Source organism: Nannobrachium achirus (assembly GCF_963921795.1).
Source record: "Nannobrachium achirus genome assembly, chromosome: 15".
Taxonomy (NCBI): Eukaryota; Metazoa; Chordata; class Actinopteri; order Myctophiformes; family Myctophidae; genus Nannobrachium; species Nannobrachium achirus.
In genome coordinates, this window is record NC_137822.1 from 48,082,804 (window position 1) to 48,103,961 (window position 21,158).

General features: G+C 43.1%; 1 protein-coding gene across 1 annotated transcript in view; it reads right to left on the minus strand.

Annotated features, from left to right (window-relative positions):
* Nucleotides 1–1,591: 1,591 nt before the first annotated feature.
* Nucleotides 1,592–21,158, minus strand: part of lhx5 (LIM homeobox 5) — a gene marked incomplete at both ends in the record, with an annotated part of 31,334 nt that continues 11,767 nt past the window's right edge. Inside the window, 3 exons of the mRNA XM_080742588.1 lie at nucleotides 1,592–1,965; nucleotides 10,093–10,258; nucleotides 19,120–19,412. Of these exons, the coding sequence (XP_080598714.1) occupies nucleotides 1,592–1,965; nucleotides 10,093–10,258; nucleotides 19,120–19,412 (833 nt within the window). The remainder of the gene's footprint in view (nucleotides 1,966–10,092; nucleotides 10,259–19,119; nucleotides 19,413–21,158) is intronic.

Consider the following 21,158-nt stretch of genomic DNA (forward strand, 5'->3'; position numbering starts at 1 on the left):
TTTGAAAACTGAAAAACAAAAGGATATTTGTTAAATTAAATTGTATATTATACAAATATTCATATTGTTTGTGTTGACGAATGCAGAATCAAATGTTTCATGGATCCCGGATGGCTTGTGGTCTCAGGGGTAAAATTATTTACGTGAATATTTTGTATTTGAAATCTCTACGGGGAAAACATGAATGAGTTTCCTATAAGTGGAACCACTGCTATGTGCCCTATGATAGAGAATGCTTTTTTATAAAGTCGCTGCAGAGACAGTGACATCATCAACAAACAGAAGATACAGCCTTTCCATTCCTGGAAGGTTAGCGGGCTGAAATATAGTGGCCATTGTTCTCGCATTTAATCTTGTACAGAACAGAATTAACTTGTAAGTGTAGTTGCTGTGGCGCGAGGAAATGAATGCTGTCTTGGCCGTATATGGAGCGTGACATGAGGTGTGACTGACTGAGGGACTGACGCATATGAGCTGCAGGTTTTCATAGTAAATGCGACCTGCGGTCGCAACACAAATCGCCCTGCTACTGGGTAGACCGGAATGCTGTCATCTTATAATATAATTAAATATAGATAATTTAGTGAAGACCAGTTACATGAAGATAGGTTGACGGTGAGGGTGAGAAGTTGAATTCTTCTGATTACAATGTGATAGTTGTTTACGGACATGAAATCACTAAATGTTTTAAATCCGGACCTCTTCCTTGCACTTCACATACTGTACGCCAGGTAGCCTCGGGTAGAACAAGGGAACTGAAATATTGAACGGAAATTAAATGCTTTCAAGATGTCAAAAAAAAAGAAAGAAAACAAAGTAAGAAATGTAAGAAATGTAAAGGATTTTAAGTTTTCCCTTTTGACTTGCAGACTCTGCCTGTCTGGAATGTGTTTCCATTGACAATACTTTCTGTATGTTATCTATTGTTCCAGGAGAATAATGGAGGCATCAAGTATTACTCATGACAAAAGTCCTATTCCGTCACAGGACGGTGACGCTCGCCTGAAAAATAGACGATCTACAAGCTCACGACACATCGCGCCATGAGCTCACAGATCGTCGATTTCCCGGCGAGCGACACCGGCTCGCATCGAATTATAAATCGAGCGTTTTATAAGTCTCAATTTTCCGGCGAGCCGCCACGACTCTCCACCGCGGGTCTCGCACCGACTCCCCGTCTCGGAGTCCAGTTCCAGTTTCGCTAAAACCACTGAAACCCGCTGAAATCCAGTCCGTGGCTTAAGAGAAAAGAAATTAAAAAAACACACACGCACATCCCAGAAAGAAGTCTGAACGGCGATTTCTGTCCGATCCGTCTCCGGTAGTCCATCGGATTGAAACGCAAAACGTCAACCCAAAACTCTGTCTCCGAGTCTCTGAGTGCTGTGTCCAGTGGTTCTCAAAGTGGATTCCATGGACTCTGTGGGTTCCTTTAGGGGGGTCTAAATGGACCCGTACAAGTCTGTAACTCTGACAGAGTACAAATGGAACCAAACGGACCCTAGCGGGTCCGTTTGGTTCCATTTGTACTCTGTCAGAGTTAAGGGGAAACCTTGATAAATATAAAGGTTTGAGAAACACTGTGTCCAGTCTACCACACGGCGGTCTCGCCCCCCATGTCGGCCCCCTGGTGGGACATGGGGGCGTTGCCGTAGCTGGAGTTACTGGCCAGGGAGAAGGGGGGGCTGGGACCCCCGCCGTACGCCTCCCCCCCGCCGCCACCTCCCCCACCTCCCCCGCCTGGGGGGAGGGGCTGCAGGGAGCCGGGGGGCTCGGGGCTGGGCGTCTCGGCATGGGAGATCATGTCCGTGAAGCGCTGGTCGTCCGAGGAGGGGTGGTGGGACACGGAGCCCCCCTCCCCCAGCAGGTAGGGGGAGTCGGACGGGGACACGGCCTGCGACGACGGGGGTCCGTGGGGGAAGAAGTCGTAGGTGCCGGCCGGGCCGTAGTAGTCACCCTGGTAGTCTGTGGAGGGAAACACACAGCGTTCACAACAGTTAGGGTTTTAGAACAGAACACGGTGGTCAGGGGCGTCAGTTGGGTATGGCAAGGATATGCAGCTGTCATACCCTGGGTCCAGGGGGGGAAGATAAAAGTAACTTTTATATAAATCCATGAATGTGTCTTTGTCTATCTGCGGCGTGCTGGTTATTATGTTGTTAAATTACAGTAAAATAACTACAAATGCTAAATTTAACAAAATGGTCACTTAGGCCTATATTCTCCACACTTGTATTCTCCCAATCTTGACAGAATGGTATATTCCCAGGTGCCGCAGGTCAGCTGCACAGGTGCAATGCATTATTGTTAATTGTGGCACGTTTACTAACATGCCAAGTTTAGCTGCACTTGAACAACCGTTCCAGGCTGCCATATCCAGCCCAAGAAACTTCTTAAAATGAATGTATCATGCCTGTAAGTTGCTAAGGTATGGCCACATGACTGGTGTCTTGCACATGTGCGAAGACACCAGTCATGTTGCCATACCTTAGCTTTTTCTGAACTGACGCCACTGACAGTGGTCCTTGAACTTTCTCATGCCAAGGACCGCCACTAAAGCACTGTTTCTCAAATGGGGGTACTGTAGGCCTACATTGACAGTCTTTGTGTGAACCTTCTCATTTGTCAATTGTTAAACCAAATTACATCGATACCTTAACTAGTACAAGTATTATTGAGTAGAAAGCAATGTTTATTTGCCATTATGCTGTTTTATTTTCAACATATTGGCATTGGAACTGGACTGTTGATGTACATTTTATAAGTAAAATGCTGTAGTCAGGGGAAGAGGGTACTTGGCTACAGACATCAGTATTCTGCAACCAAAATAAGTTTGAGAACCACAGCATTAAAGCACAAGGGTGTATAGTGTTGCATATTGTATGCATGGCAGGATTGGAATGTCATCATTATAAGGGCAAGGCCACTTGGCCTTTGGCGTTGTCAATTTCCTTGAGGGCACAAAGGCCAAATGCCAGGGCAGGAAGGCCATCAAATAAAACAAGACTTTAGTTCATTTAAATAATTTGCTGAATTTAACGGTTAGGGATGATAACCTAATCTGCAGTGAAATAGATAAATGATGGTATTTACAATCTGATCCATGCTCAGCCCTGCACCAATCAAAGTCACTGGATTGGTTTAAAGATGGGGACTCGGGGGAGTTGAGATTTCAGAATCTCAAGGAAGAGACACCGGTGTCTACTGTCTACATATTGACCAGAAAGAGACAGAGCAGAAAGTGGTCCAGTCAGCTGGGTCATTAAGGCCACTGTGGACTCAGGTCATGCCATTGGTTTGAGGGGCATTAAGGCCACTGTGGCCTCAGGTCATGCCATTGGTTTGAGGGGCATTAAGGCCACTGTGGTCTCAGGTCATGCCATTGGTTTGAGGGGCATTAAGGCCACTGTGGCCTCAGGTCATGCCATTGGTTTGAGGGGCATTAAGGCCACTGTGGTCTCAGGTCATGCCATTGGTTTGAGGGGCATTAAGGCCACTGTGGTCTCAGGTCATGCCATTGGTTTGAGGGGCATTAAGGCCACTGTGGTCTCAGGTCATGCCATTGGTTTGAGGGGCATTAAGGCCACTGTGGCCTCAGGTCATGCCATTGGTTTGAGGGGCATTAAGGCCACTGTGGCCTCAGGTCATGCCATTGGTTTGAGGGGCTCAAGGCCAAACTGAGGGGCAACGACGACCATGCATGGCCTTTATAAAATTCCTGCCCTGATGCATTGTATGTACAATATACAGTATATATTCTTTTCTTTTGGCTTTACTGATGCTTTGACTGTGAACACTTTGAGGATCTTCAAGTGTGTTCTAAGATGAAAGGACGGAGCCACGCGCTGGCATTGGCTTTTGAATAAAAGAGATTCTCCAAAGAATGCATGTGGAGGATGCAGGGGTGTCACACCAAATTCTGGGCCCTGGGGACAAGTATTCACTGCGGGGCCCCGCACAATTATTTTGTGCTTTAACTATTGAGAAATAGCAGATATACAAGCTCACAGCGTGGCACACACAACATTTGTGCAAGTCTTTCAAATCCTAAGGTTTTTTTTTTATCTTTTAACTTTTTCATGTCAAGGACCCCCAAAATGATATGTATTTGGCCACGGACCCCCATCTCAAAATATAGTTCTGGGGACCCCCCCAGAAGCAAATTTATAGTACAAATGTTCGCTTAAAGAAATACATATATTCAAAGATTTGCACACATTTTCACGACTTTTAAAAAATAGCAGATCTACAAGCTCCGCGCTGTGAGCTTGTAGATCTGCTTTTTTTCAATAGCTGAAGTATAAAATAATTAAGGTCCCTCCACCTTGGGCCCTGGTAACTCAGTCCCACTTTTACCCCCCCAATTGTGACGCACCTGGTTGAGGGGAGGGTCTAGAACAAACAGCCAATCAGTGCCACCCATAGACCGTTGTCAGGAAGGATAGAAGCGAACTGTTCACAGGGAGCTGACGGCTGAGAGATGACTGGTTTAGGAGCAATACAACTAAACATGTTTCATTCTAAGTATTCCTTCATCAGTTTGTTAAGTGCTTTTGGCTGCATGGAATTCTGCCTGCGTTGCGTCGTCACTCACTGAGCTGAAACAGCCAGCCAGCCAGAGCCGGTCCCTGACTGGATCAATCACCAGTTCCCCTCAGGCTATGGGATCTAAACACCAGGCGCTCTAAAACGTGCCTCATACTTCAACAGCGTAAACATGATTGTTTAATTGACGAATGGCCCAAACCACACAGTTTACCCAGGAGCACCGGGTGTGTTGATCTCTATGGTGATTGGTTATGGGGGAAATCGTACCAGTGAACTCATGAAACTGTACTTTTTCTTATGCAAACTGACAATATAGTCATAAATCAATCAATCAATCAATTAATCAACCAATCAATCACTCAATCAATCAATCAATCAATCAATCAATCAATCCAACATTGGCACAGGGGAGGGTGATCACTGGTACACTGGCAGAAGTGTGAGAGAGAGGATTTTTATTTTAATATCAAATATCTTTTTTAAACGTGGTCAATTAAATGAGGTCAACTCATTTACCACTGTGGGGAGTCTAATGATCGTTATAACAATATGCCAATCAAAAATATCAGAATGTTGGATGGGGTGTCATTCAAATTCATGTTGACATGGCACACTGACTATGTAGAAAAAGAAAGAAAAAAAAACATGGCACTTCATTTCAAAGGGGTTGCTGACCCCTGCTGCATAAATAATTCTCTATTGATCCAGGCCGGAACACGATCAGATTTATCGATCATTAAAGTAAGCCATTTACCATGAGAGGGAGTGGGTTGTTGGCTGATTTACCACTGTTTCAACCCACGACCCTCGAATGGTAAATTGCTTTGCTACCACTTCTACCATATAAATGAAAGAAAACACAGTTGTAACTTGCAAGGTTATTGGAAATGTTACAACTGCAACACAACAGTGGGCTGGGTTCCATGAGCCTCAACTCAAGGTTGTTGACTGATTTACCACTGTTTTAAGCCAATCAGAATCCAGTATCTGAACATGTGACCACAAAAAGTGATAGAAATAAACATCTATAATGTCATTTGTATAAATTCTTCTAAGCCTGGAAGAGAGCCATCCAGTGAGATGATACGGTGAGATAACAGTTCTTTCACCACAGCTGAAACCCTGCCTCTCACACGCTGCCAACAGAGGCACAAATCACACGCAGCTTTGTCTCTTTTTAACCCATTTAGATCCGTGGAAATCTAGAGTTTCATCACTTTGACCATTATGTTATTCTTTAACTATTGAAAAAATAGCAGATCTACAAGCTCACAGCGCAGCTGCGAGCTTGTAGATCTGCTATTTTTTTGGAAAAATCTTGAAAATGTGTGCAAATCTTTGAATATACCGTATATATTTTTGAAACATTTGTAACTTAAATATGTCTTATGGGGTCCATGGAACTACATATTTTGAGATGGGGGTCCGCGGCCAAATACCTATAATTTTGGGGTCCTTGACATGAAAAGGTTTGAGCACCACTGATGAGAGAAACATGAGTTTTTCTAAAAAAAATGAAAAAAAAACTTTTATAAGACATTTATAGAATCGGGTTGATATATTCAAAGACTTGCACAAATTGTCACGATTGTTCAAAAAAATAATAGCAGATCTACAAGCTCATAGCGCGGCACTCGGTGCCGCGCTATGAGCTTGTAGATCTGCTATTTTCCAATAGCCAAAGTTTAAAATAATGGTAAAAGTGGTTCAAATCTAACGCGACGCAGATGCGTTCCTGATATTAATGTGTTAATCATTGTGCGTTGCTCCTCGTTCCCATATTGTCAACAACACATACAGTACGGTCAGGGGCGTCACACCAAACTCTGGGCCCTGGGTACAAGGATTCACTGCGGGCCCCCCATGAATGTTAACTATTGAAAAATAGCAGATCTACAAGCTCACAGCGCGGCACCGAGTGCCGCGCTGCAAGCTTGTAGATCTGCTATTTTTGAAAAATTGTGAAAATGTGTGCAAGAAACCCATGTTTCTATGTCAGTGATTGTCTCAAACTTTTTCATGTGAAGGACCCCCAAAATGATATGAATTTGGCCACGGACCCCCATCTCAAAATATTTAGTTCCAGGGACTACCCCGGAAGCAAAATCTGAGTTACAAATGTTCGCTTCAAAAATACATATTCAAAGATTTGCACACATTTTCACGACTTTTCAAAAATAGCAGATCTACAAGCTTGCAGTGCGGCACTCGGTGCAGCGCTGTGAATTTTTCAATAGCTAAAGTTACTAGGGCCCCTCCACCACCTTGGGCCCTAGTAACTCAGTCCCACTTTCCTACCCCTTGTGACGCCTCTGAGTACGGTACGCTAGGTTCATAATTCTGACAACGCCTCGCCTGTACCGCCGTATCGCACGGCGGAGAAAATAGCACTTCCACCACCAGATCACATCTGCTATTTTTTCCAAAGTGTGAAAACGTCTTACGACAACGTGTAAATCAGGTCCCCTGTGCCGGAAACAGGATTCAGGGTAATAAATACTCAAAGTAAAAATATCAGTACTGCAATGTCGAAACACTATACGAGTTACAAGTTTAAGTCGGGTAGGCTAATCAAAATGTACTTGAGTGAAAAGTATTGGCATCAAAGGTACCAAAAGTAAAAGTACTCAATATGCAGAATGTCTCGTTTCACAAGTCATCGTGTGTAAAAAAAAAAATCTTTTGAAAATAGCAGATCTACACGTCACTGCATGTTGCATAGCAACAGCATGTGAGCTGTGAGTAGATCTGCTATTTTCAAATAGCCAAGTTAAAATAGGGCTGAACTGATGTTTTCTCAATCAATCAGAGCCATTTTGCTCTCAATATAATGTTTATGTATTTTGTCAGAATATACGATTTGACTGCATCTCTTCATGCGCTGGAGATTTTTTCAAAAATAACAAAGAGCACCACTGCTCAAATCAGGGCCGGATCTAGGCATAGGTGTTTTAGGGGGTTTGTCCCCCCATTTTTTTCCCGGATGTTTCCTGGAGGTTACCCCCCTGTAATTTCTTCCTGCCCCCACCTGGTGCTGAAGGCTAAATCCGGCCCTGGCTCAGATACACTGAAGAAGGCTGGGTAGCCGAAACGTCTGTTTCTCATCCAAATTATGCAATAAAGCAAAAAAGACAAGCAACTCTTGCCACTGTGTGCGATCCAATTACGATGTATATTTGATGAACCATTATATTAGGAATAAACGCCGCAGCTAAGAAAGGGGAGGAGCCAAACCCATCTGTTTCCGACACAAAGAATGAGGCGGTGCCACCGGGTTGAAAACAAAGGGGAAACATATTTTCGTTTCCTTTTTTTATTTTTTATTTTAAACTGTGAAATAGGTCTTGTTTATTCATGGTGTATTTTGGTATGCGCGGGTGCTGGTGAGACATCAACATGGCTCTTTTGCATGTGGAAGTGAAAAGGTTTGGGGGAAACCATGTGACTGTACCTGACAGAAAGTTTTTGGGGGAAACCACGTGATTGTACCTGTTTTTTTTGGGGGGGGGAGGGGAACCACGTCATTGTACCTAACAGGAAGCATAATACAAAGCAGACACACTGCAGTGCGTTCACTCCACCGCGGGCCTGTGTGTGTGTGTGTGTGTGTGTGTGTGTGCGTGCGTGCGTGCGTGCGTGCGTGCGTGCGTGCGTGCGTGCGTGCGTGCGTGCGTGCGTGCGTGCGTGCGTGAGTGTTTATAACGTATAATGAATAATGAGGCTGACACAAACAAGCTCATTACCGACTCTCACAAACAAAACCTTGATGGTTTCATCGACCTTGAGAAGGAGACGTGTATGGCAGTGTTGCTGCGTGAGAGAGAGAGAGAGAGAGAGAGAGAGAGAGAGAGAGAGAGAGAGAGAGAGGGTGGGTGGGTGTGAATAACCTTTGTAGACAGAAATCTCATGTGCACGCGCACGCACCCACACATACACACATCATTTCCAAGCAGAAACGTGCTGAACATGAGGAGTGAATTCAAAGCGTTGTGTGCTGTTGTATTGCTATAACAGTACAGTGTTGTATTGCTATAACAGCGCAGTGTTGTAGCACTATAACAGTGCATGTGAAAGAAGACACAGTGAAGACAGGCATAAAGCCTGGGTTAAGGTTAGGGTTATTCTTGCCTTTTTATGGGTAAATATTTCTGTCTTCAGTTGTATGTGTGATGTGTGTCATGGACGGCATGTCTTTGCAATGCATCGAATAATATACTTATGGAAAGTGGAAAAACAGTATATCTCCAGCAGTTTGTGGAACAACAGTCTAAGTCCGTACAAGCAATATTCAGCAGACAAAGGGAGCAGATAACATTAAAACAGACAATTAAACAAAATGAGGGGGGATTGCATTAACAATTTAACAGATTAAAAATGACTAGTTTGTGGTTTACAGTCTGGTAAATCCATATATATATATATATATATATATATATATATATATATATATATATATATATATATATATATATATATATATATATAAATCAAATATGGACTTATACTGTTATTCATCTCAGGTACTCAAATGACAGCAAATTTAGATTTTGTAGTTTATCTCCAGTACTGTATATCTACTAAACATAACCTGTACCTCCATAGCATCCGTATTGCTAGGCTCCAGTATATCTAATAACTAGTAATAGGCGATATGTCTTGGCCATCTGGCCAGGGATGTATATCGGACCAGTTACCCATATATGGAGACCCCTGGTACCCATATATGGAGATCCATGTACTGTATATGGAGATATGCTGTGAAAGTCCTATGACGTCTATGACATCTGACATCATATATACAATCCCTTTTATGCCCATACATGGAGATCCCTGTCTGTAGAACCAGCCACACAGATATGGGCTGTCTTGGCCATCTGTCTTGGGCATATGTGGATTCTGTGGTATGTGGCCGATGTGGCCTCCATAAATGGGCATTCGCATCTGAAGTCCTGTTAAATATGGGCTTAATAAGAATGACATCAGGGATCTCCATGGGCATAAAAGGGATTCTGTTAGTGTGGTTCCCTAGCCTGATTTCAGACTCTGCGCTGAGCTTGAGTCTGACAAGAGATTTCAAAGGGGAGGGGATTTGAAATTTGAAATTCCCAATCACAAGAGATCTGGTGGGAGGGGTTGTGTTACACAAAAACATTCCCCCTCCACCTCCCCTCTATGACAGGCATCAAACAGGTCGTTGTCTTTGATGCTAACGAGGTCTGCACAACCCCCCTTTGAAGTTCAAAGGGAGCAATTAAGAGCTTTGGCTGAGCTCCCCCCTCCCTCCACTGTTTCTGTTGATTTTCAAAAGTTAGACCCACCCCCTCCTCCGAGGCTTCGACTCTCATTGGCTTGGTTCTGCCTAAACCAGATAAACTTTAGCGTCATATAACAACACCAGACCAAGAGAACCAGTCCGCTCAAGAGAGTGGGTGGGTCTATGGGCTGGAGCCAGGCAAGTGGTTTATATACTAAACTGCGACCTTTGGTCGCAATAAACAGGTCCTGTACCCATATGCTAGACCCAGTAATAAACAGAACCCGTACCTCCATAGTACCCGTAGGCCCCGGGCCCCAGGATGTCGGCGTCCTCCAGGCGGGCCCCCAGGGGCCTCATCCTCCGGGGACCCCTGAAGAAGGCGTGGCGGCGGTTCCCCAGCACGCTCAGCTGCTTCATGCGACGCTCTTTAGACCGTCTGTTCTGGAACCACACCTATAAAATATAAACAATATGCTCTTTAGACCGTCTGTTCTGGAACCACACCTATAAATATAAACAATATGCTCTTTAGACCGTCTGTTCTGGAACCACACCTATAAATATAAACAATATGCTCTTTAGACCGTCTGTTCTGGAACCACACCTATAAATATAAACAATATGCTCTTTAGACCGTCTGTTCTGGAACCACACCTATAAATATAAACAATATGCTCTTTAGACCGTCTGTTCTGGAACCACACCTATAAATATATAAACAATATGTTATGAACCACACCTATAAAAATATAAACAATATGTTATGAACCACACCAATAAAAATATAAACAATACGTTCTTTAGACCGTCTGTTCTGGAACCACACCTATAAAAATATAAACAATATGTTATGAACCACACCTATAAATATAAACAATATGCTCTTTAGACCGTCTGTTCTGGAACCACACCTATAAATATAAACAATATGCTCTTTAGACCGTCTGTTCTGGAACCACACCTATAAATATAAACAATATGCTCTTTAGACCGTCTGTTCTGGAACCACACCTATAAATATATAAACAATATGTTATGAACCACACCTATAAAATATAAACAATATGTTATGAACCACACCTATAAAATATAAACAATATGTTATGAACCACACCTATAAAATATAAACAATATGTTATGAACCACACCTATAAATATAAACAATATGTTGTTTAGACCGCCTGTTCTGGAACCACACCTATGGAACTATAAACAATATGTTGTTTATGTTCTGGAACCACACCTATAAATATAAACAATATGTTGTTTATGTTCTGGAACCACACCTATAAATATAAACAATATGTTGTTTAGACCGCCTGTTCTGGAACCACACCTATAAACATATATATAAACAATATGTTATGAACCACACCTATAAATATAAACAATATGCTCTTTAGACCGCCTGTTCTGGAACCACACCTATAAATATAAACAATATGCTCTTTAGACCGTCTGTTCTGGAACCACACCTATAAATATAAACAATATGTTGTTTATGTTCTGAACCACACCTATAAAATATAAACAATATGCTCTTTAGACCGTCTGTTCTGGAACCACACCTATAAATATATAAACAATATTCTCTTTAGACCGTCTGTTCTGGAACCACACCTGTAAAATATAAACAATATGCTCTTTAGACCGTCTGTTCTGGAACCACACCTATAAATATATAAACAATATGCTCTTTAGACCGTCTGTTCTGGAACCACACCTGTAAAATATAAACAATATGCTCTTTAGACCGTCTGTTCTGGAACCACACCTATAAATATAAACAATATGTTGTTTATGTTCTGGAACCACACCTATAAAATATAAACAATATGTTGTTTATGTTCTGGAACCACACCTATAAAATATAAACAATATGTTGTTTATGTTCTGGAACCACACCTATGGAAATATAAACAATATGTTGTTTATGTTCTGGAACCACACCTATAAATATAAACAATATGTTGTTTATGTTCTGGAACCTATGGAAATAAAATACAAATATAACGGTTTTCATTCTGAGAATTTGAATTTGACAACCTTCATTTTTGAATTGTGCAACATCTGGCCTACATCTGGTCTACATCTGGTCTACATCTGGCTTACATCTGGCTTACATCTGGCCTACATCTGGCTTACATCTGGCCTACATCTGGCCTACATCTGGTCTACATCTGGTCAACATCTGGTCTACATGTGGTCTACATGTGGCCTACATCTGGTCTACATCTGGTCTACATCAAGTCTACATCTGGTCTACATCTGGTCTACATCTGGTCTACATCAAGTCTACATCTGGTCTACATCTGGCCTACATCTGGTCTACATCTGGCCTACATCTGGTCTACATCTGGCCTACATCTGGCCTACATCTTGGCACAAAGCGCAAAGTACAACGTTTGTTGTACGGCCAGGGTCACATTGGCCAAGCTTTGCAGGACGCTTAACAGAATTAACTCATAAATAGCAACGCTCACTTCACACTGGGTGTGATTTTCCTTTCCTGTTTTATTTGGACCTCATTAAAATCCTTCTATCTTTCTTTATATTTCCGCGTGCAAGACAGGAAGTGCAAGGCTGTAGTTTCCAACAGCTGGGAATCCCATGACAATGATGTCAGTGGTAGGCTTGTAGATCAGCTCTTCTTAGGGTAGGTAGGGTATTGGTTTTTAGGAAGAAAAGAAATAGGTGTTTTATAAATAAATGAAGAGATGGCTTCAGAACATCAGCCCAGGTTTAATGAATAAATAATGATGAACTTCAGTATTTAAGGAAGGGCAGAGGGAGAGTCATTTCCATTCCATTAGCACAATGTTCTGCTGGGCAGAACAGAACAGGTACATTCTTAAATGGCAACCAGAGAGCTCTTCTGTGTGTGTGTGTGTGTGTGTGTGTGTGTGTGTGTGTGTGTGTGTGCGTGCGTGCGTGCGTGCGTGCGTGCGTGCGTGCGTGCGTGCGTGCGTGCGTGCGTGCGTGCGTGCGTGCGTGCGTGCGTGCGTGCGTGTGTGAGAAGGTTTTTATTGTAATAATAGGGTTGAATTGTATTAAAGTAAATCTTTGATTGTAGCTCAGCATTGTCTTTGAAGAGGAACACAGAGATATACATGAAAGTATCAATGGGTGGGAATAGTTTAGCATCATAACATCATAGCACACCACAGTAAGGCTGGGCAATATATGGAAAATGTATGTATCGACAAAGACGGCTTGAAATGAGGTATTGGTGTATGTGTCTAATGAATTAACAGACATACTATTATGCATGCACGTAAGCAGTCCATCTGTAACCAGCTGTGGTTATCTCAATAAAACCTAGCTAACCCTTCTATGTGTACTGTGCAGTGTGCATGCATGGATATTGGATATGCTATTCATTATCTGGGTTAGGCAGGCAGTGGACCTACGGTAAAGCAGAAAAACATAAAAAACAATATAATGCAATTACTTTTACTAATATTGTGAGTAATATCGATATTGAGGTATTCAACAACGTTATTGAATATCAAAGGTTTTCCTAATATCACCCAGCCTAAAGCTGGTTGCACACTGCTGCGTTTTTCGGGCCGAATATCGGAGTGAAATTTCTGAGAGCGTGAATAAAAAAAAATCAACCTCACGTTATGTCAGTCACGTTTGCACACTGCTGCCCGTTTCGCGCACCACTCGGTCTCTTGCTCTCTCTATCTCTCTCTCTCTCCTTGCCCTGAAAAACGCATTTCGCAACGAAACACGCAGCAGTGTGCAACCACCTTTACACCACAGCCACGTCACTCTGACATATCCCACCCTGGGCAAGATATGACTTCCTGTTGGTTCTAGCGGAAGTGGCGGAAGTGATGCGTTTAACGGAAGTTATGTCATGCGGTTTCATTCCAGGAAAAAATTCAGCCCCACCTCCAAGAACTCTTTCTGCTTCATATCTTGAGCAGGCTTTTCTCTTGGCAGATGAGTAAGCCTGGCTACGCGAGGCTAGACATATCCATAAACAAACCACGGCCACGTCACTGTAGCACCTTCTCCACTACAGGGCCGAACCAGACCTAGAACCAGAACTTTCCACAACCAAGAACTTTCAAGAACCCGTGAAGTTCCAGGACCAAGTTCTGCTTACGTTTCCATTTAACCAGAACTAACCGGTAAGGTCCCAAAAAAAGAGCAGCAGCGCTACTGGCCCCGCCCACAGGTTCCCAGAACTCAAGTTTATACTACAGCAAGAGCAGGACTTAAAAAGGTTCCCAGAACCTTGTAAGAAACCGGGCCATGCACTATGGAAACAAAACCAGAACCAAAAAAATAAATAAAATAAAAAATAGGTTCCGGTTCTGGAAAGTTCTGGTTCCACCTCGTAGTAAATGGTAAATGGTGCATTTATAAAGCGCCTTTATCCAAGGTGCTTCACAGAGATTGTCCATTACATTCACCCATTCACACATTCATACACCGATGGCAGAGGAAACCATGCAAGGCACCAACCTGCTCATCAGGAGCAGTTAGGGGTTCAGAGTCTTGCTCAAGGACTCTTCCACACTAACTCTGGGGGAGCCCAGGATTGAACTGGGAACCCTCTGTATTCTAATGACGGTTTCTCTACCCCTGAGCCAGTGCTGCCCATAGTGGAAAAGGGGCTTATGTTATGACGATGCAGCTGCGCCCAAATACGGAGTGCGTTGTCTAACCTCAATGTGTCGTCATGGCATCAGGCGCAAACAAATCTGTCAGCTCCATATATGGGCACGCCTGAAAGGGGGCATGCCCATATATAGCATGGTCATATACTGATGACATCAGCAATCTCCACATAATGGGCTTAAAAGTGACAAGGCCTGACAGATACATGCCCATAAAAGGGACACAGACAGATTGGTACAGATATTCTGACAAAGCTCCCGGAAATATGACTCAGACATATTGGGACACAATAAACAAATATAAATGTAGCAATATGTAACCGTAAGCTGATCTATAAACTCGCAACTCCTTGGAGATCTATAACCTAACAACACCTATAGCAGATCTATAAGCTCACAACGCCTTTAGCAGATCTATAAGCTCATAACACCTATAGCAGATCTATAAGCTCACAACGCCTTTAGCAGATCTATAAGCTCATAACACCTATAGCAGATCTATAAGCTCACAACACCTATAGCAGAATGTCTATTTATTGGGACCGCAGGCCGCTACTTAGTATGGAAGCCACCAGATCCTCAAAACGCCTCTTTTCTTCTTTGTCACTCTTCTGACATCACAAGCTTGTGACATCAGACACCATCAGAATGATGTCAGCACTAGACATATTTGTGATGTTCTACTGATACTGGTGGTGACATGTGGTCCTCAAAAGCATAGCAAAATAAACACACACACACGCGTGTGCACGCACGCACACAGGGAGGTTTTGCATGGCTGCTACATAATTAACTTAGAACAGCAGCAGCAGACCACAGGCAGAGAGAACCCACTGAGATGCAGGCACGCGTCGCGCACACACATGCACGCACACACGCACATGCACAGCTAAAAGCACTCATGCATGGCTCAGTCAGTACTTGAACAGCTAAAGGAGAGACACCTGCTTTACTGACAACAATGTCTGTCTGTCTGTCTGTCTGTCTGTCTGTCTGTCTGTCTGTCTGTCTGTCTGTCTGTCTGTCTGTCTGTCTGTCTGTCTGTGTGTCTGTGTGTCTACAAACCATTGAACGGCATCCAGACCTACTGCACATACAGTATTAAACAGTGCTGCTGCTACGTTTTCATTTTGAGCCTTTTTTCCTCTCCTTCATTTGTATGCTATTGAAATTGTATTGGGAAAAAATATATACCATCATAGCTCTGTTTACACAATGCTGTACCATCTCCAACTGTAGGCCTATTAATATATGTTCCTCATCCTCAACTGTTTTTATTATGTTTTGATTGTGTGTGTGTGTGTGTGTGTGTGTGTGTGTGTGTGTGTGTGTGTGTGTGTGTGTGTGTGTGTGTGTGTGTGTGTGTGTGTGTGTGTGACTGTCTGTCTGTCACATACAGGGATTACACACACACACACACACACACACACACACACACACACACACACACACACACACACACACACACACCACAGAGCGTCCATGTTGTCTCCAGGAGTCTCTGCTACATGTAACAGTAAAACAATTAACAGATTATATTTAATTCATACAGAGAGGGACTGATGACGGCTGCACTGATTGGAGGAATGGGTTGATTAATTAATAGGTTTTATTTGTATTTTTCCAGACGAGACATGCAGACACGTGCACGCATGTGCACGAGTGCACACACACACACACACACACATGCACGTGCACGCATGTATGTACGAGTGCACACACACACACACACACACACATGCACGCACGCGCGCGCTTATGTGTGCAAGAGAGAGAGAGATGTTTATCAGTCAGTGATGTTCTGGTGCGGACTGATAAGGCTTTGATGGGCTTAGAGTGTGTAAGTAGACGCGCACGTGTGTGTGTGTGTGTGTGTGTGTGTGTGTGTGTGTGTGTGTGTGTGTGTGTGTGTGTGTGTGTGCGTGCGTGTGTGTGTGCGTGCGTGCGTACGTACGTGCGTGTGTCTGTGCGTGCGTGCATACGTACGTGTGTGCGTGCGTGTGTGTGTCTGTGCGTGCGTGCGTACGTGCGTGTGTGCGTGCGTGCGTGCGTGTGTGTGTAGGGCGGGGGGGCGTTATATGTAAATCAGTGAAATCAGTGATAATTACACTCAGCGCACAAAAAGCCAAATCACAGCTGGCAGAGATGGTGCTAATCATCTCCACCCAGATAACACCCACCGCGCGCGCGCGCACGTGTGTGTGTGTGCACGTGTGTGTGCGATGTGTCGACTCCAAACACAGTGCCAGAGTAAAGCATATGTTTGTGTTGAAGTGTAAAAAGGCGTGCGGGTATTTTTGTACCGTACTGTAGGCCTATTAGCATTTTTACCGCTAGCGTATCACTGCTATGTAACATCTACAGCAAGGGGTCTTCAACGTTTTCAGGCCAAGGACCCCTTAGTTGAGAGGGAGAGATGAAGCAGGGACCCCCACAACCTGTTCATAGATTCCATATAGTTTCATTGTTTGACAGCACAATCATCAGTATATTTTTGGATTCATGTCAATGTGTGTTTTCAGATATTTAACCACTTGAACCGTCAATACTTAATAAACTTGACCTTTCACTCTGTACTTAGTCTGCTCTTTTTCCCCCTCTACACCAAAACGCTTATCCGAAAATAGCCGATCTACAAGCTCACAACGCCTCGCAGCGCAAGGGGCTGTGAGCTTGTAGATCTGCTATTTTTTAGCTAGAATTCTCAGAATATGGACACTAGGGTTCAAGTGGTTAATATAGAAAAGGAGAAAAAAAGTCTCTATCACACAAAGATTTGGAGGACCCCCTGTAGTAACTCTGAAGACCCCCTAGGTGTCCCGGACCCCCTGTTGAAGACCCTTGATCTATAGAATGACAATGGTTGAAATGGTTCCCTTGGTAGATTTCCATCATTTTCTTTTTCTCTTTGAATTATTAATATTAATTAATCAATCAATAGGCAATTACACAAAACACGTTCAACGAGCATTCGTTCCCCTGTCAGTTATATCGGCCATAAGCATTATGGACGACCGTCATTACTGTCTTTTTAAGGACAATTTCTTTGTTTTGGAGCTAAAGGAATATGCAGAAATGTTGCGCGATGACATTTGCTGTCCTTAAGAACCCGTATGATTGATCGTATCGTGATTTAAGGTGACTTCTCCTTCAGGTGTTCAGACCAATTTAACATTTTTTAATTAGATGTGTCATTCATTAAGATTAAAATCCTTTTTCTTTTTCCAGAGCTAGACTCGTGTTTTCAATCGGCACGCATGAACTGCGACGGTAACATCCGATCTTTAAGCTCGCAATACGAGGATGTGGTCTTAAAGATCTATAGTGATCCATGGTGTACGGTATGTGGTCTTGCAGATCTAGCATCACAATCTCATAAATCATGTTTTGGGGTGAGCATTCGGCACAACTGCCAATCAAAGTAACTGTACTGGCCAATCACAGGGCATCTTTTCCGGGACTTAGCAAAACACATAAGAGAATAACATCTGTTTAGCAGAGAGTGAGGGCTTGTGTGGGACAACGATGGCATGGATGTGTTTGTAATGACAACTAGTAACACATTCATGAAAAATAAAAACACTTTTGACCACAACAAATAGTGTAAAAGCGATAGGCTTATAGGCTCCAATCTATGCTATGAGAGCTGCTGGGTTCTGCTGGGGAAACTGGACAACAGGGGCATTTCTGCCTAATAGACCCCATGGACAGTCTTTTGGGATCAATATAAGTAGGAAAATGAGCCTAGATGTGATTTGGGACGGAGTTGTCCTTTAAGACCCGTCTCCTGGGCCAGATGTTCCCTGATGTGTCTTGTAGGTTTGTATGTCTATCATAGTTAAGAGTGGTGTGGTCTTGTATCTCTGTTATGGTTACCTGTAGGGGTGTAACAATATAGTAACTGTATCGAAATACCGTTTTTAACTTAAAAAATCGAAGTATATCGAAATGAAAACAGCTAACATCGTAATCGTATCTTTTTATTTTGTATCGTATCGAATCGGCAGTGCAAAGAATTGATTGTATCGATACTACCTACTTGTGCATTGTATTTTGCATTTTTAAGAAGAAAAAATTAAAAGTAGGGGTTTAATTACTTTCCTTTCCATATAGCTACACTGGTCTATCGATAATTGTGTGTAATCTCTGGGTTCATGTCAAGGTGCAGGTTAATATACAATGTCCATTTGGCAGATAATCACTGTGTTTACTTATTTATATCCATAATAATACATGTTTCCCTTAAAAACCTGCACTATCCACACCTTTCACACAGATTTAATTTCTTTGCTAAATAGTTACTATATCAATTTTAAATCATTGAATTGAATCGTATCGTATCGCCATGAATGAACCAATATCGTCCATGTATCGTATCGTCAACCATGTATTGTGATATGTATCGTATCGCTATTAAAATGTATCGTTACACCCTTAGTTACCTGTATAACTCTCATATTGAGTCCAGTCTCCTGGGCCAGCTGTTCCCTGATGTGTCTGGTAGGTTTGTATGTCTATCATAATTAAGAGTGGTGTGGTCTTGTAGCTCTGTTATGGTTACCTGTATAACTCTCATATTGAGTCCAGTCTCCTGTGCCAGCTGTTCCCTGATGTGTCTGGTAGGTTTGTATGTCTATCATAATTAAGAGTGGTGTGGTCTTGTAGCTCTGTTATGGTTACCTGTATGACTCTCATATTGAGTCCAGTCTCCTGGGCCAGCTGTTCCCTGATGTGTCTGGTAGGTTTGGGCGTGGCCACGAAGGCAGCCTTCAGCGTCTCCAGCTGCTTGGCTTTGATGGTGGTCCGGGGCCCCCTGCGCTTGGTGCCCCCGTTCTGCTCCTCGGCCTCGGCCCCGGGGGTCTCCTTGTCCGACGAGGGGTTGGAGGTGTCGTCCAGCGTCTCCTTGAGGTCGTCCTGCAGAGAGCCCGAGTCCTGGAGGTCTGGAGAGAGACTCCTGTCTGTGCACGAAGACACTGGAAATACACATGTGTTTAGTTGTTACATTAAAGACACTGCACGGAACCATTGCTGTATTGACTTTGACCTCTAAGGAACTATTGCTGTATTGACTTTGACCTCTAAGGACCGTCCAGGAAGAGTGCTCATGTGCGTCTTGCGGTGACACGCTTCCTAGTTTCTTCTTTTTTCGCACTGATTTTTGACATTGCACTATTAGGTTGTGTTGGAGTATTTTTGCTTTGTTTAACAATGACAGTGAGATACTTGTTTGCACTAACTAGCATTGACTGCTATGGTCTCTTTTGCAAGACACTTTATGTATATATACTTAATATATATTATTCGCCCCCTCTATTGATGCACCTTCTCTTTATTGGTACTGTACTGCTCTTGTCTTTGTTTTGTTTTTTTCCCTCTTATCTATCTTTTCTTACGTCTCTGTAACTTTGTAAATAACTGTATACTGCTGTGCTTCTACTGGACAACTGAATTTCCCCCTTGGGATAATAAAGGTATCTATCTATCTATCTATCTATCTACACACACACATGTTTAGTTGTTACATTAAAGGTAGGGAAACTTAGGTGATTTCACTCAAGTTTCAGTACCAGTTTTCATGTAGATGACAGGCGGTGGCCTTCCTCCAATCATAGTCGAGAGAGGGCAGGCCTTGGCCCACCCCCCCCCACTCGACCATGATTGGAGGAAGGCCCCACTCTATCCTGATTGGAGGAAAACGTGTCACCCAACAGTTTTTGAAACTGCTTTCTTTCTCCTCACAGGGGATGAGGCTGAAGTCCAAATATGGACCAAACACTCTATATAGTAAAGGGGAACACAGACCGGACGCGGAGGCGGCGCAGAGGCTGTGCGGAAGCGGCGCGTCAAAACATACGGCCCCATTATTTTCAATGAACTATCCCACACCGGCGGCGTCAGACGCGTGCAGCCGCGGGTCTGCCGCCTCGCCTGCCGATTCGATACGCAGCTGTTCTATTTTTCCAGCGTTGCCTCGCAGTGAACATGTTCTCCCATGGTTCTCCCCACCGGGGGAAATGGATGTGCTGTGTGGCAGCGCGCCGCGTCCAGTTGGGGTTACCGTGCAGCACTTCATGTGCGTCGATACCGCGATGCAGCCGCCCGCGTCCAGTGTGTGCTCCACTTAACTAGTACTATCAGAACACAGACCCATGTTGTTATTATTTGAATTAAATTAAATCACTTACCCTACCTTTAAATCCCATTGAGACCAGGAACGCGTTATTACTTTTTCCGTTATTTTATGCTATTAAAATATTGAAATATCTTTGAATATTTTTTACCCGATTCTATGAATGTCTTCTTAATCCTTCTCCTAAATCAGGGGTGCTCAAACCTTTTCATGTCAAGGACCCCCAAAATTACATGCATTTGGCCTCGTGACCCCCATCTCAAAATATGTTGTTCCAGAGACCACCCAGAAGCAAATATTTGAGTTACAAATGTTTGCTTTAAAAGAATACATATTCAAAGATTTGCACTCGGTGCCGCGCTATGAGCTTGTATCTGCTATTTTTGAAAAGCTAAAGTATAAAAGAATATTTGTTTAAGTGGTTAGTGACACTAACCAGATGCAACTAGGTGCATGTGTTCCAGGTCTTAATGGGTTAATAAACATGAGATGTATTACATTAATGAATACATTCCTTTCTGTAGGCCTATGTTATCCTATAATAATGCATATTCATCTATTGCATTAATAAACATGAGACTGATACATT